The 16,490-nt window shown below is 32.8% G+C and overlaps 3 protein-coding genes across 3 annotated transcripts; 2 read left to right on the top strand and 1 right to left on the bottom strand.

Moving 5' to 3' along the window:
- Positions 1-8: 8 nt before the first annotated feature.
- On the top strand, positions 9-2,703 carry LOC127803277 (syntaxin-112-like). Its single transcript, XM_052339386.1, has 4 exons — positions 9-823; positions 947-1,337; positions 1,468-1,553; positions 1,634-2,703. Exon 4 carries the CDS (start codon positions 1,658-1,660, stop codon positions 2,489-2,491), a length of 834 nt encoding a protein of 277 aa, XP_052195346.1. The 5' UTR covers positions 9-823; positions 947-1,337; positions 1,468-1,553; positions 1,634-1,657; the 3' UTR covers positions 2,492-2,703.
- Positions 2,704-6,932: 4,229 nt separating this feature from the next.
- On the top strand, positions 6,933-8,512 carry LOC127803291 (protein RADIALIS-like 3). Its single transcript, XM_052339411.1, has 2 exons — positions 6,933-7,990; positions 8,280-8,512. Exons 1-2 carry the CDS (start codon positions 7,725-7,727, stop codon positions 8,305-8,307), a joined length of 294 nt encoding a protein of 97 aa, XP_052195371.1. The 5' UTR covers positions 6,933-7,724; the 3' UTR covers positions 8,308-8,512.
- A 4,797-nt stretch (positions 8,513-13,309) lies between these two features.
- On the bottom strand, positions 13,310-15,215 carry LOC127798527 (transcription factor RADIALIS-like). The gene is made up of 2 exons (XM_052332150.1): positions 14,754-15,215; positions 13,310-13,608 (listed from the first exon to the last, which is right to left on the bottom strand). The coding sequence occupies exon 1, from the start codon at positions 15,013-15,015 to the stop codon at positions 14,761-14,763; it is 255 nt and encodes an 84-aa protein (XP_052188110.1). The 5' UTR covers positions 15,016-15,215; the 3' UTR covers positions 13,310-13,608; positions 14,754-14,760.
- Positions 15,216-16,490: the final 1,275 nt, after the last annotated feature.

Below are 16,490 nucleotides of genomic sequence, written 5' to 3'. Positions count from 1 at the left end.
TTTCAACTCTTTTCTGCTCCGGCTGCTTTCTCAAGTAGGCTTTTAAAGGTTTTTTTTTTCCCGAAAGTTTTTTTTTATTTAATTATTATTATTTTTTAAAAAATAAAATATATTTATTACATTCATACTAATTAATAAAAAATAAACGATGTTTTGTAATAGTTTATTAATTAATAAAATTATTTTTAAATTAAAAATAAGCTTGAACAGTAATTAACATTTCGTCAATAAAATTATAAAATATCTATATAAAAAAATGTGTAATCACCATTTTTTTTTCCCTTGGCTAATAAATAGGCTACAGGGCAGAAACACGCACCTTCAAGTGCGAGTTAACACATTTTTTTTAATTATTTTTATTAAAAATATAATAGAAATTTCGGACTTTCTTTATGTTAGATTCTCTAATCAATTAAAATGTGCTAATCACAAAACTGTAGCTAAACACCAAATAAAGCTTTGGCAAGTGACATCTCTAACTATGAAGGAAAATATTATATTTATGAATAATTTCTTTAAATAATTTTCAAAAAATTACAATAATTTAATAATAATAATAATAAATTTATTATAAAGCTAAACAAATTTTTTTTATATCATATTAATGTATAAAAATTATTTAATGTACCAGTAATATCAAATATGCGTATATATTGGAGTGCATAACATGTGAGAGAATAAATTATATTTTATTTTTAAATTTATGAATACTATAAATCACAATATGTATACTATATACTTGACAACATGCATGTTACATTAAATAATTTCTGTCAAGAGTTTAAGCAAAGGGATCGTTTACATTATTGATGGTACCAAACAGGTATTTTCTCTTGCATGTCAAGAAGATATTTGGAGCCCACTGTGTTAGTTATGGGCTCAAGTTTCTCTTCCATTGTTTGATAACACACTGTATAAGACCGATATTTTCTGTTCCATGCTTCAGATGTTACCCGCTACTATTAATGGGCCATCTGATGAAGCCCATGATGTTAGCCGCTAGCTGGACTGGTGGGCCTGGCAGGAAAACCCCGCGAGCCCAATATTATTCAGCATTTTAAACGGCTAGAAAACTGAAAAGGTGTGATTATGTCGAGAGTAACGGCTCCCTGTGAATAGCACTTCAAGTGTTTGAATTTGGAAACAGAACAGGCGAGAAAACCCACCGCCAAAGGCGTCGCTTCTCATCAACTATGGAATTTAAGTTGCAGAGATAAGAGGCCTTTCTCTCTATGACCCTCTTCTGTCAACCCCTTCGAATCTCTCTCTGCTTCTTCTTCTTCTATCATCATCAATCCATCAACATTTGCCCTAGCCAGAGGCCCCTGTTCTTCAAGGTCCGTTTCTCATCTTTTAACTTCTTTCTCTCAAATTCTCTTTTCTTTTTTCCTTTCTAGAAACTATCCTTCTTCCGATTTGGGTTTGTGGATTTGTTTAATGATCTGTCATCTTTTACTTGATTTATAGGCCTTTTCTTGAAGAGTTTCAATAATTTCCGAATAGATCTAATTCCAGAATCAACAGAACCAGATTTATCTTTTAGCGAATTCCTGGTATAGATTTTCCCCTTTGTTAATGAAATTCAACCTGTCTTGAATTTGAAAGAACTACCTTTAAATTTATTCATATGCAGGTGATACTTGGCACGGTTGTGAAGATGAATGATCTTATGACAAAATCATTTCTTAGTTACGTCGAATTGAAGAAACAGGCCATGAAAGATCTCGAAGCAGGGCCGGACATCGAGACGGGTCAACTCGACCCGGCTGATGAGCGAAACCTATCGCAGTTCTTCGAAGAAGTGGCTGCAGTCAAGGCTGACATGGAAGAGATCACCAGTCTCCTTCTTGATCTCCAAGACCTAAATAAAGAAACCAAATCCACCCACAGTGCCAAAGTTCTTCGGGGCCTCAGAGACCGAATCAGGTCTGACATGGTCACTGTTCTTCGAAAGGCGAGGATCATCAAGACTAGACTGGAATTGCTTGATCAATCCAATGTGGAAAACCGGAGAATTCACAGAGAAGGAAGCCCCATTGATCGAACAAGAATGTCGGTGACCAATGGTCTGAGAATCAAACTGAGAAACATGATGAACGACTTCCAGTCTTTGAGGAAAAAGATTGGTCCAGAGCATAGAGAACCAGGAGAGGAAGTGATCGAAGAAATGGTGAAAAATGGGGATTTGGAGGGGAAGAAGACGGATTTGGTCATGGAGAATGAGGAAACAGAGAAGTCTCTGAAGGAGATACGGAGGAGTTTGGCTGAGCTCCACCAAATCTTTCTTGACATGGCGGTCCTCGTTGAGACACAGGGCGAAAAGATTAACGATGTTGAAGAGAATGTGGCCATTGGCAGAGCTTATACGGGTAGTGGGACAAAGGAGCTTGTTCAGGCTGGGAAGATGGAGAAGAAGAGGAAGTGGGCATGCTGGATTGGTATTGTATTTCTGGTGCTGTTTCTAGCGTGCCTTGTTTTAGTTTTGACCTGAAACTTTGTTGGGCTTTCCTTTTTTGTTTTCAATTGGGTTGTGTTTGTGAAGGTCTGTTTTTGATTGAGTTCAGTGATCTGTGATGGGTAAGGGTTTTCTGCTCTCTCTTGTAGATGTGATTTTGGGGTGATGTGTTGGATTGTTTGTTCCTGTTATCTTACACTGTGTTTCTGTAATTTGAATAAGGTAATGCAAGTAACTAATGATACTTTGGTCGCTTAATTTCTCACCTGTGATTTGGATTGTGCCTTCCATTGAGATTATCACCATCAATTAAATTTTTCTAGATTTTACTCAATTATGATGATTCGCATAAATTAACGCTTATTTTTTAGACAAATTTTAAATAAATCACAAGATGTGTAAAGATTTCAAGTTAAGTCTTTAATTTACACCTTTCAATAGTTAGGTATATTATTTAATTTTATAAATTTAAAATTTATCATTAATTAACATTTTTAAATAAAAATCTTTGATATTACAACTTGATATTATAACCAATTCAAAATAATTATAAAATAGATATGGGCCAGAAAAATATTTTGAGATTTATCTGGATAAAGATTGAAATATAAATTTTTCACCTAATAAAAACATTAAGAACTAAACAAAAGAAATTTGTTACAAATCAATGTATCTTTAATTTATTAAAAGTGAATTATTTAATCTCTCATAAACGAAGAAGAACTAACAACTAAGGCCAACTCCAATGGGGGCAAAATCTGCTCGCCAAGCTAAAAATTGGGGAGTCAAGACGAGAAAATAAATTCCAACAACAATGCTCGCAATAGCTGTTTTTTCTCATAAAAAATTTGGCAAACTTGAAAAGGCTAGTCATAGTTGATGATTGAAATCTTAGTAGCCCTCCTTACCATTTCTCTTTCTCCCCCCTCCCAAAATAGACATCAAAGCCTATCAAATATGGCAAAGGCAAAATCGGCCGAAGAAGAGACGTTGAAGAAATGGCAACAACAAATCTGGAGGAGACGAGTTGCAGACATTAGATCTAGCATGCTACAGCAACGACGACGAGCAGAACGAGGAGTGGTGACCGCGTCTTCTTCGATGAGTCTCAAACTCGAGCCTAGTTTTTGATTTTGTATATTTTGTATTTATTTTTATATTTGATGAATGATATTATGCGTTTGTGTATTTAGTTATTGATTTATATATTTGATTATTAATTTTGTATATGTGCGCATTTGATTATTTTGTATATTTAATTATAAATTTGTGTATTTAATTATTAATTTTATATATATTTGTATCTAATTTTATGTATTTGATTATAATGTAATTTGTATATTTGATAATAGTAGTGAAAATTATGTAGGATAAAATAAATAGAATTAAAATTTATTAATAAATAAATGAAATAAGGAGTGAAATAGAGTTTAGAATAAGAAGTGTGGTTGAAGTAGACTTAATTTTTTAGATAAATTAGAATAAAAAATAAATTATTTATAATATAATAAACAACAAAATATGAATTATTATTGGAGAATAGACACTTCACATAAAACTTGTTAGTTTCACATACTTGTAAACTGTTGGAGAATATCACAAGGTTGAAACGGTCATTTCCATGATTACAATAAGAGTGCGTTTGATAGAGATGAAAAATGATGGTAGAATTCATTTTTCATTTAAATTTCAGGAAATTCTATCAAACAACTTTTCAATTTCATGGAATTCGAATTTCATTTTAGTTCAAAAAGTAAAAATTTTTTTTGAAATCAAGAAATTGAAATTCCTAGAGATTGGGGTGAGAATTAAAATTCCATGAAATTGAAATTATACTCTCATTTTTTATCTCTATCAAACGCACCCTAATTGTGTTGCTGAGCTAGTGATTGTTGTCGAAGCTGCCTCTCAGCTTGTCGATGTTCGTACCATCTTCTGCGAGATTTACTCGTGTCTTATTGTAGTGTAGCATGTGGGGCAAATTGGAATACACTCATTTACTTCATAACCAATATTATTATTATTTATCGATGTCAAATAAAAATTATGTTATATTAAAAATTTTAAACAATTATGCAAGATGTAATAATTATTTTATTAAATCTATAAATTTAGACTACTGAGATAATAGCCTAACAACATATAGTAACTGCTAGTGAGTTAAAGAATATTGAATTTTGAGTCCCATCATTGTCATCATACCATTACTAATTATGTTTAAAGATAAATTACATTTAAAACACTTTAGATTTCTGAAAAAGACATTTTTTTCATCGGTGGACCCAAACTTGTATTTGTTACGTGGTTTCCTCTTCACTTGGTTTAAGTTTATTTTTAGTTAAAAAAATAGTAGGTCAAAGTGTCAAGCCTGAGATTCCATATTCGCATTGGGCTGGATCTTATCTAGTAGATAAAGGCCACTTAATCTGCTTATCATGAATAAGTGTAAAGAAGTGGTGGTCAAGCGAGTCTCATTTTTTTTCTTTTTGCATAGTCTCTATTCACCTCTCATTTGGTATTATCTATATATGTATCTATAGATATAGATACACACTTATTCTATAATTAGACAAACACCAAATTTAGTGTTAAAACTTCAAAGCATTTTGATTTTCTAAAAATACCATTTATATATATATTTCCCTTATCCATATATAGGCCTATTTTTGTCTTTTCTTTGTCCTGCTAAATTATAATGGATTTAAAACGATCTTGTCATTGTATTAATATTGATTTTTATATTTAAAATTTTATTTATTTTTTAATTTATATGTACACATAAAGATAAATCAACGTCTCTCTTGTACGTATATATCATTTTTTAAATAAAATTTGTTAGAGATAATATCTCACCATTATGTAATATAAAGGATACTCACATCATTTCATATCCATTTAATTAATTAGTTGAATTATTATTTAAGATATTTATTTATAATAACATATCATGTCTAATTTTTTTAAATAAACATATCCAACCTAATTTATAGAGGTAGTTACATTTATTGCACATGACACGTCAATTGGATTGCTGTGCCAACTATACAGATGATGACAATTATTGCAGAGAAAAGAAAACAAATTATACATAAAATTGATCTGCAATTTTACTAATGCATGGTGAAGTCAAATTCTTTTGTTAAAATTTCATTCTAATGTCTCAAATATATATGTATACACATATGTTCTCAGAATTTATGGCTAGTCTCTCAAGCATACCATCTTGACGTTTATTCACACCATATTATAGGATTTGGTGTACACTATTTTACTTTTTTTATTATTATTATTATATTCAGAATAGATAAAGTTAATTGTCCATTCAATCAAGTAATTCGTACCCCTCTTCACTGGCAAAGCGACATAAAGTAAAGATAATTTCATTTCCTTCGAACTCTAATCATTCTTGCATTTTCTTCATAATGTAATTAGTAATAGAACTCTTGTAGAGTGACAGTTGATCAACATCTACAACGTACGGTCAAAGTTTCAAGCCTATTGCCTCTTGTTATTGACTGATTCACTGTTCGTTAATTCAAAGTCAGTATTCTCCAAGAAAATTTAGCAACATCATTCCAATTATTTAATCGGGCAACTTAATTCCTGAACGTTCAACTAATAAATTAAGCAAAGATATTTGCCCAACTTTAATCTTTCCACCCCCAGCAGGCACATTCCGCAAATATCCCAGGCTTTTGGAGGATATATATATGTTGATGAGATGATTTGCTGATTCGTTTTCCACCGGCTTATCGCCCACTATGAACAATGATTGCCGAAAGACACCCCAATAGAAGATATTCGAAGGAAGCTCAAGACCCCATATCCCTTGTGCTTGATTGTACGCGCAAGTAGCTACGAAAGAGATTAGAATAGGCTGGACCATGCATGGATGAGTGGTGGAGTTATTAGGTTCTTCAAGAGTCACTGTCCCTAGCTTTATATGTGTATCTGACCACCCACGGAATAATGGAACAACTAGTAAAGGGGAGCCGATCACCATAAAATAGCTAAAGCCATGCGATGCCGATGCGAGATTTGGACCCGGATTCTCGAAAGCGCGTCCACATACAGATTTATGACATCAATGGTAGCGATCTCTCATCATGAGCTCCAACCTAATGGCAAGGGGCCGGCCTTCCAAGTTCCAACTTGTTAACAAGCTAGGACCACTCCCCTGATACCACAATTTGCTTTGCCCCTTTCCTGTTTTCCATAACCATAAAAAGGGTATTACGTAATGGTATATGTACAAATAATTAAAAATTTGCATATCACAGGAATAATATATGTACACAAGTGTGCTCATCTTTAAAGAGATTTGAACTCTTTATCACAAAAGAGATCATCGTAACTTTTTATCATCCACCAACTCTGGAGGTGCATTCATGTATCTATTATTGTTACTAAATGTGAAGTCCAGTTATGAAAAGAACTCGAAAGGATCATATCTTTGAGAAAAAAAGGAGACATATCTGCTGTCTGTACTTTTTAATTTCCAGACTGCAAAGGACTCACAATAAGACAAGTGAATGCAACTGTGCGTTACAGAGTTACAGTAGTTTGAGGTAGCCAGCTATATAGCTATGGCTAGAAGCCTGAAACCCGCAGGAGCCACTTTTGGACTGTAATGCTCAGAAAAAGATCTGAAGCTCCAATTCCAACTATCTCAGATCAGTTCTGGGCACACTATAAGCTGCTCATTGGCTGCTCCTTTGAACCCAAAACACGTGATGACGTCACCTCCCTGCTAGGGCTTGTGTCTGTTGCTTCAGAGAAACACTACACTACAAGTAAGCAAGGCGCCAATAGATGCTGCCAACAACTTGAATCAGATTTTTTTTAACCGTTACAGTGATACCACCACCAATACATACTCAATGTATTATGTAATATATTGTAATACGTGACAGTGTGTGATTGAATTGTGATATAATGTCAACGATACAAGACATGAAAGATGAGGGTTGCATCTGTTGGTATGGATGTAGAGACGCTGATTCCCTGGCCTCGTTGCTTTTTGCTTTGTCTTAGCTCCATCTTGTGGTGGCGAAGGAGACGGGTCACAATTCAGTGCCTCCACCTTTAGCCAAATATAGAGATTCGCCAACTGGCTCGAACCTGTCCTGTTTCATCTTTCCCCTATCGCTTCTTCACTACCTATTAAGCACTCCTGCTCCTTCCTCCTCCTCCATCAATATACATATATATATATATATAAGCTGTGATCTGCAGGCTTCTGTATGTGAAATATACAAGGCGATCAACAATGGCGTCGAGCTCGCTTAGTTCAAGAAGGCCATCGTCATGGACGCCGCAGCAGAACAAGCTGTTTGAGCAGGCGCTGGCTTATTATGACAAGGACACGCCGGACCGGTGGCACAACATAGCCAGGGCGGTCGGTGGCGGCAAGTCGGCCGAGGAAGTGAAGCTGCACTACGACATACTTCTCGAGGATCTCCGGCGGATCGAGTCCGGCCGGGTCCCCATCCCCAATTACAGGTCCGCAGCCATTAATTCCGATGAGGAACAGAGGTACGTATATACTGCGCGCCCTAATTCCCTTCTCAATTGTTCCCCCATTCATTCTTGACCGTTAGCCATCTATCTAAATTCTAATGGCACTTGAAACGGGATAAGATAAGGACATCAATTAATTTTTGTGACATTCACGTACCAAAAATTAGACACGCAAACATTTTGTATAATTTGAAATCTAAGAAGCTCCTTTGGGTTGGGTCAATTTAATTTAGATTCAAAGCTATATATCAACAATAATAAAAATTAAATTTAGGTTCTGGTTTTGGTTTTGGTTGTTTTACAGGCTTCTCAGGTTCCTCAGGCTGCAATGATGGAAGAGGAGATCCAGGCAGCCTCCTCTACTACTGTTTGTTCAAAAGTCTCTAGGGAATTATTAAAATATACATATATATGTTGTCTATATCTGAATTAATATCCAAATCAATCTGTAACTTTGTAAGGTCTTTTGTCCGCGTGTCTGTTTCATCCACTCTACTCTTTATAAATTGTGTACTTTATTAGCCAAGCCTTAAGTTATATGTGTGTACGGAATTTATTTTCAACTTTCTCTTTTCTCGAATAATGTATTGAGATGAGAGCTATGAGTGCAGTGGTGCAATTTTTCCTTTTTTAATCCGCGAATCTTGTCAACTTTCGACGACCAAACATGCAAACCGGATTGGAACAAGAAGTGGTTGATGAATTAGCCCAATAATATAATAATAGTTTTTAAATTTCGAAATGTTATTTGGACACCACTAAACGACATTTAGTGTTACACTTGTGACTTGACAATAAAATGTTATATATTTACTTTCAAATAACATGACTACCGTGGTAACAAATAGCAATTACCGCGTTGACAGTAGATCGAATAGTAGGCCATTATAGTCATTTCCTGTTACGCTAATTCCCTGCTTCAACCTTGTATAATCTTTTTGTTTATTTTTAATTACTTGTATGGCCACATTTATTAAATGTCTTAATTAATAGGTAAACTTTTGTTGTCTTTTAACCGTCACAAAATTATGTTCCGTACTGTTGTGAACAACTTTCACTTAAATTCTTGGAACAATTAGGATTGTTAAGCGCGCAGTTATGTCAAACATAACTAATAGTCGAGAGACATTATCTTAAATGCAGTGAGATCGATGGAAGCATAACATTGCAACAAATATCAAAGATTATATATATATATATGATAAATTGATGAAAAATAAATATTAAAACCCATGAAAAGAATTGATAATAAATTTTGGATCATTTACCCTAAATAAAATAATGTCATATTATTATTATTATATAATTATATCATATATTTTGGCCCGGAGCCTCTATATATCCACAATCCCATCCACTTTTGGAGGAATGACTCCCTTTATCTCCTCCCCTTTCTTTCTTTTTTTGAACGGTGAATGAATCTTTAGAAAAAGGAAAAGAAAAAAATGAATCGGGTTATCCCTCCCCTTTTCTACTTTTGAATGGTGAATCTTAAAAAATTAATTAAATTATTTATTTATATGAATGTATTAACTTATATTGAGGCCACCACAGTAGTGCTCCAAGTGGTTCGGGCATGAAACGGGTATGGGGTTCGAGTCTCCTCTTATATTGAGTTAAATAACATAAATGATTATTAAATTTTACACTTACGAGTTCAGGGTCCTTCCTATTTATTGGATTAAATAATATAGATGATCACTGAATTTTAATTTAATATATAATTTTATAATTATAGTTAAAAAAAAGGTAACAAAATGTTTGCATGGCTAATAACATGGACAACTAAATAATATAAATTGTCATTGAATTTTATACTAAAATATAAAAAAATTATTAAATTTTGTATTAAAGTATAAAAATATTACTGAACTTTGTACGAAAGTATAAAAAATATTAGTATTTCGTTAGTCTCTTTTAACGATAATTGACGATAGTTATAAAATTATATATTAAATTAAACTTTAGTAATCTTTTAGGTACAAATTAAAATTTAATAACTCTTTTTATATCTTAATATAAATTTTAGTAACCATTTATTTTATTTAATTCCTATATTGTCAATGTTGCCTTCTTTGGAACTCAACACAAACAACATAGCAAGAAAAACCCTTGCACAATTGTGTGGACAATTATGAGTAAAAGTGCACTCAAACTTAAGTCGGTTGGATGAAACTCTTATGATTTTTATGTTATTTATAAAAGGATCACTATAATTTACAATATCTCTCTCTCTCTCCTTCTTTTTTTTTTTCGTCATAGTTGAGTCTAAAGGCGGATTCTTGAAACAAAAGTCTCACTTCCAGATTTTGTTTAGATCTCTTTCAAACAAAAGCTTGTAAAGCTTTGTTGATTTTATCTCTTGGAATAAGTCGTCACTCTTCACTCTCCAATTCTTTTCACACAAAACGGCCCGTTGTCTCTCTTGAATTTCATTTATGGATCTCATCTTTTAATTTTAAAGTCTAACTCTAGATATTGAATTCTAGTTGCCGTAGTGGAGAAAGAAAGAGAGAGTTTGTAATCAAAATTAAGGGTTTTTCTGTAAAAAATAAAAGTATCACGGAACATAAATGGAATTTGTACTCCAACTCTCCTTAATGTTACTGGTGGAAGGAATTTTTATACCAAATAAATTAAATTTATCAAATTTTTAAAATTATTTTTAAATCACATGAAATCTTTCCTGTTAATGACTTTATTAACAAAAGATTTACCCGCAATTTATCATTTAATTTTACTATAAAAATAATTTGGTATAGTTTATGGCATGTTTGGTATTATCGGAATTATTACGTTCTCCATATGGGCAGGGGCGGAGCCACATGAACAGTTGCCCCCATTGGGCTAGATTTTTTTTTTTAAATTTTATTTTTTATAATAATTTATAATTAAAAATAAAAAAAATATATTATATTTTATTACTAGAAATAAAAAATATATATAAGTATTGAAGTCAATAGTAACCATCACAACATTTTTTATAATTTGCTCATATATATATATTTTTTTTACAATGATGAAGCATATAAAACTAAGTATTACAGAAAATTGTGAAGCGAATAAAACAAGTATGAAAAAAATTTATATTGAAGAAAATAAATAAACTAACAAAGCAAGTATTGAGTAAATTGATGTTACACAACTTACTATAGATTCCGGATTAAGAACTATAATAATGGATTATAATGTTAATTTTCAAGATCAAATTAGAAGAGTCTACTTGCAAAGAGGTCTGTGTTAGCCTCGAAATCAAGATGATTCATTACAGTTTGGTTCAATGAATTTGGTGATTGGTTGGAATATAGTATAAGTAAAGATGTCGCATTTTACTTATACTGTTATCTTTTTAAAACAAATAATAGAGAACAAGCAAATGGTGATTCTTTCATGAGAGAAGGGTTCAGTAATTTAAAAAAAGATAGACTTTAAATTCATATTAGAAATGCTAATAGTGTATACAATTAATCTCAAAACAACTATGAAACTTTAATAAATCAAGAGTAAAATATTGAGATAGTTTTCTTCAAATAGTTAGAACAAATACTGTGTGATTATTGAATTCGTCTAAATGTATTAATTGATTATGTTCGACTTTTTCTACGGCAAGAACTAATATTTTGTGGCCATGACGAGTCTAAAGATTTAAATAATTAATGTAACTTTTTTGAACAATTGTAATTTCTAGCATGAGAAGTTATAAAGAATAATTGTAAAAAATATATATATTTTTTAATATTATCACTATTATCCTATTTTTAAAATTATATTTTTTATATTTAAATTCGCTCCCATTGAACTAAAATTCTGGCTTCGTTCTTGTATATCGGGCAAATGTTGTGTTTGCCCGACACAGATAAAATTAGAAGGAAAGGGCGGGCAACATAATTTGGTATGGTTTATGGCATGTTTAGTTTTACCGAAATTGTTATGTTGTTCGCATTGAATAATATAACGTTTGCTCAACAAAAACAAAATTAGAGAAAATGCGTGGACAATATAATTTGATATAATTTATGACATATTTGATATTATTAAAATTATTATATTGTCCGTGTCAAGCAGTATGACATTTTCCCGACATTAGTATCAAAGTTCAAAAGTTCCAAGTGTAGCTATCTTCAAAGTATAATTATTTAATTTTTGGCACTGCAACTTGTAGTGAGTGTGACTCACAATTATTAAAAAATTATTTATTTTTTATAATCATTAATTTTCTTTATAAGCAAGTTATTTTCTATTATAACCTAATGCTTTTTATATTTTAATGTATTTTTTAGTCAATAACATTTAACATATTCACAACTTTAATAGTAAAATATTAATTAAATATCTATTACTTTTAATATTAAGTACAATACCAAACTGTATTATCAAATATTAATTTTATTAATATTATTTTTATAACACGATATAATAAAATATAATACAAAATTACTAAATAGACTCTTTAGCAAATTGTAAATTAAATTATAATTTATTTTTAAAACTTTTTTCGGATCTGATCTGACTAAAACAAAGAGCGCACACCCTTTTAAGATGTTCAACCTCAGCTCATATTTTCTATATATATAATTTTTAAAAATTGAAGTTATAACAAAAGTTTTTATTGCAATTAAAGTCGTCATTTCAATTTGTTAGGCCCATGACAGCAGGGCCCTTCCCCACATGAGTAATTAGCATTTATCTTCTTCATACGCTGGTGGGTTCATAAGGCTTAATATCATTTAAAGTTCTTGCTTGAGAAATATTATTCCTTTTCAAACTTTGATATCACCAATAATAATTATAACATAACAAGTAATTAATTTAAAAAGGATGTGTCTTTTGCAATATTTGTCAATAACAAAGCTATGTATATTTATATGTTATTCCAAGCGAAAAAAGAAAAAGCTACATTATATGAAAGTTTAAAAGAAATGATATATTCTTCATTTATTTATTTATTGAAAAAATGGAAGATTTATTCAAATGAAAACAAAACAATTTCCCGCCTTCTTGAATTTCATTTTCACTGAGATAATCACTGTAACCTTCCTCTCTTCTCCATGTATATATATATGTAAATTTTCTAAGCGCTTTATCTCCGAAGCTCAGTTTTCTTCTCACGATTCAAGAGGCTCCAGGAGCCAACATTGATTTTCGAGGTCAGAGCTCGTTAAACCCTAAATCTATGTTTTATTTCACTTCGATTTGTTTGTTTTAACAATATATTCCAATTTCTGTTTATTGTCTTTTGTTTCATCATTTCGATTCTTTGTTTAACTGTATTTCAGTTTCTCATTCACTTTCAATTTCGATTTCATCCGAAAATTGTTCAAGGAACACACTATCAAGTTCAAACGCACACATGAATATATCATTCCGTAGAGAACTGATAATGATATAGAACTGACATTACATGGAACATAATAAAAAGATCAACAGTTGATCATTCGATATCTTTATTTTTACTTCATGGAACGCAAACACACCATTTCAGAAGCTAAATAGTTGTCGACTAGAATAGGATAATAGATCAGAATCATCTGATGTGAATCTTGAATTACTATTCGTATGCAGAAGATAAGTGCTGCTTTATTGTATACGGTACAATTGAGGTTGTAATCCATTGCAGCTCAAGATTTGTCCTCCTGCATATTAGAAATATTATTACCAGGTGTCAGAAAAATCATGAATTAAACTCAAAATTGTGGTTAGTTACTGTTGTCGACACGCAATCATAAACACTAGTGGCTCCATTGTTGAAAATTAGACGATGGAGCGACAGCAGAAGATTCCATTAATTACTGATGAAAACACAATAAATGCTTCGTATTATAAGCTCGAAGGCAACTGGAAATGGCAATGACTGGGGTCTACGGTCGCATTAGGAGAACGTCATTGTTACAGCATAAACTATCAAAACATTCAAAACCAGTACATAACATTTTTGATACGCGAATATAAATTGTGTTGCTTTTTTTGAAACGGAAGGAGTGCATAACAGCATATAAGTGCACCATTTTCGTCAAGTATTCTATAAAATTATGCTTCTATACAGTTGCTAGCTACACAAACTACAAAATCCAAATTTCTAAATTTCTAAAATATATATAATTTTGCTTGCATTATTGTATATTTTATGATCGCATGTTATATAATTCGCCTGCAATTCTATAGGTAGAGAATTATGAAAATAGGCTCATGCATGGGAAGGTATGCTCTAGGCAAATCTAGTTCTTCCCAAATTCAATAACCACGTAAGCTTTGTGCAATGACTTGCCCTATATAAACACGAAATATATATGTATAAAAATTATATACATACTAATGTTGAATTATATATAAGCCTGTTATTTTAGAGGAAATGATATCGATGCATGGTTTTTATACATTTTTGTCATATAAAATGCCACAGCAGCTGTACTAGCATATCAATAGGATGGGTCTGGATATGCAGGCTATAGATTTATGTAATAGAAGTGAAAATGTTTGACCAGGACTAGTGGACTTGAGATAAGCTGGACACCTCGGAAGTAAAGATGGGCTCATGAGCCACTAGAATTTAGAAGGGATCATAAAATATTAAACAGTTTATAAAGTTTACAAAGAAAGAGAACAAGGCAGGCCAAGAAACTCAAGGGTGGACGTGAAATTATGTACTACGTGGTGACTACTTTTCATGGGCCACTTTATAGTTAGTTCTACCAAAGTAGCTAAGGACTCTTTTTCTGGTAATTTCTAAGTGTTCCAGGTGTTATTTATGCTACTAGGCTAGAGGCTTTCGGTAAACTACCTTTCTTCTAGTTTCCTTGGCCACTCCCTCCAGTGGTCCTGTACTTCGGAAAAGGCACTTGTCCCTGCTCGATATGCTTGACGTCCTCCACAAGGATCTCGTAATGCCTCTTCACTTCCTCAGCTGTCTTCCCACCAACAGCCCTGGCAATATTGTACCAACGGTCAGGGGTGTCTTTGTCATACACAGCCAGAGCCTTTTCAAAGGCTTTGTTCTCCTTTGCAGTCCAGGAACTCGAGCCACGGGAGGACATTGATGCCATAGCTATTGTTTGGAGAATAAGATGGGAAGGAGTACTATATCGATAATGTTTGCTAAGCTACGATGCAGAATAACAGGGAAGAAGAATTGGTGAAGTGGCAAATGAAAAGGTGTAGAAATGAATATGGAAAAGCTGGGGGCAAAAGAATAGCGAAGGATGAAGAGTCAACACTGAAAAGGGAAGACTCAAGTCAAGGGCTGATATGTGCGAAGTGGTGGCGATGCCTGCTATTTATAAGCTCCAGGAGTAGAGGGGGCTAGGTGGGGTCTCGGCCAGTTGGCCTTGGAAACTTGCAAAATCGTAGAATTTCCATGATTTGTCTCCTTAAGAACCACAAAATGGAGGAGGACAAAGAAGCACAACAAGGTAAAAGAATCAGCATCTCCCAAAATCATTCCCTTCCTATCCGTTGTGAAAATGTGAATCTTTTCATTTTTTGTTTTGTTTTGTTTAGATGTTAGATTTCGTAAAATTTTCCTTATTAAGATATAAACACGTGAGTTTTTATATTGAGAAATTTTACGAAACTGTTCTGTGAAAAGCGCAAATTATGTAAATATCAATATATTTGGAACACTGGTTCCTCAAATTCTCAAACTCTTTCGGCAAGTCAATTAACAAAATTTGTTGATTGGTTATAGGCTTCTTAACCAATAGACATTAAGAGGTTTCATTGGGTTAGAGCGGTAGGGGATAAGGATGCCCCTTCAGGAAAAAAAAAAATGATATTGAGATTTCACAATCTGTAACAATTATCTTCTTCCCAGAATTAGGTGGCCCAATTAAATGACTGTAAACGATCTCCGGGGTTGCCAAAATCCAATCTTAATAGTTTGGCACTTGAATAGGAAAACAATAGATCATGGCGTTCTCTTCATTAGATGTGATCTTACGTGTTTACCTCGTCCTGAACAACATTCCAAATTTCCTAGCTGGAATATGAGTCCTTACAATCATTATGTGATGCTTTTCTATGATGAAAGATCAACAGTTCAACACGTGCTGCCTACTCTTCCTCAGTCCTTTGCTGAACCTGATGTCCTTCAGAAAGAGGAGTCGTAGCAGATGCAATTAGTTTTCCCTCCAACTGGTGTTTTGTCGTCGGGCACAAAAGTCACTTGTTCTCCGCGGTGTAGAAAATGCTCGTTGCCCCCCGTAACCATCTAGAGTCTTAACAATTACAACGTTACTGTGACTTTTGAAACTAAATTTTAGGTTTGCATATTATCTGATTTTATAAAAGTTGCATGAACTCTGCCTTCTAGCCTTTGCAGTTGATTTGTCAAATTCATGGTTCTGCTTAACGTCAGTCTGAAGTACGAGCGGCTCTTCTTGTTTGTTAATGTTTATTGTTTATTCATTTTCTTCATGGTCGCTTATCTACTATATTGAAACTGAGCATAAGTGCAAACAACAAAAAAACTGTGCTATACATGTTCATAATCCATCAGAACCAAATCGGAATACAGGTCTTA

This window comes from Diospyros lotus, chromosome 1, assembly GCF_014633365.1.
Source record: "Diospyros lotus cultivar Yz01 chromosome 1, ASM1463336v1, whole genome shotgun sequence".
NCBI classification, from domain to species: Eukaryota; Viridiplantae; Streptophyta; class Magnoliopsida; order Ericales; family Ebenaceae; genus Diospyros; species Diospyros lotus.
The sequence above is the reverse complement of the archived record's forward strand: the minus strand, read 5'-3'. Positions and strand labels throughout refer to the sequence as shown.

Bases quoted from the DNA above. Each gene is read 5' to 3' on its own strand.
- LOC127803277 (XM_052339386.1), top strand. From the start codon at position 1,658: ATGAATGATCTTATGACAAAATCATTTCTTAGTTACGTCGAATTGAAG.
- LOC127803291 (XM_052339411.1), top strand. From the start codon at position 7,725: ATGGCGTCGAGCTCGCTTAGTTCAAGAAGGCCATCGTCATGGACGCCG. The intron at 7,991-8,279 runs GTACGTATATAC...GTTGTTTTACAG, and splicing joins AATTCCGATGAGGAACAGAG to GCTTCTCAGGTTCCTCAGGC.
- LOC127798527 (XM_052332150.1), bottom strand. From the start codon at position 15,015: ATGGCATCAATGTCCTCCCGTGGCTCGAGTTCCTGGACTGCAAAGGAG.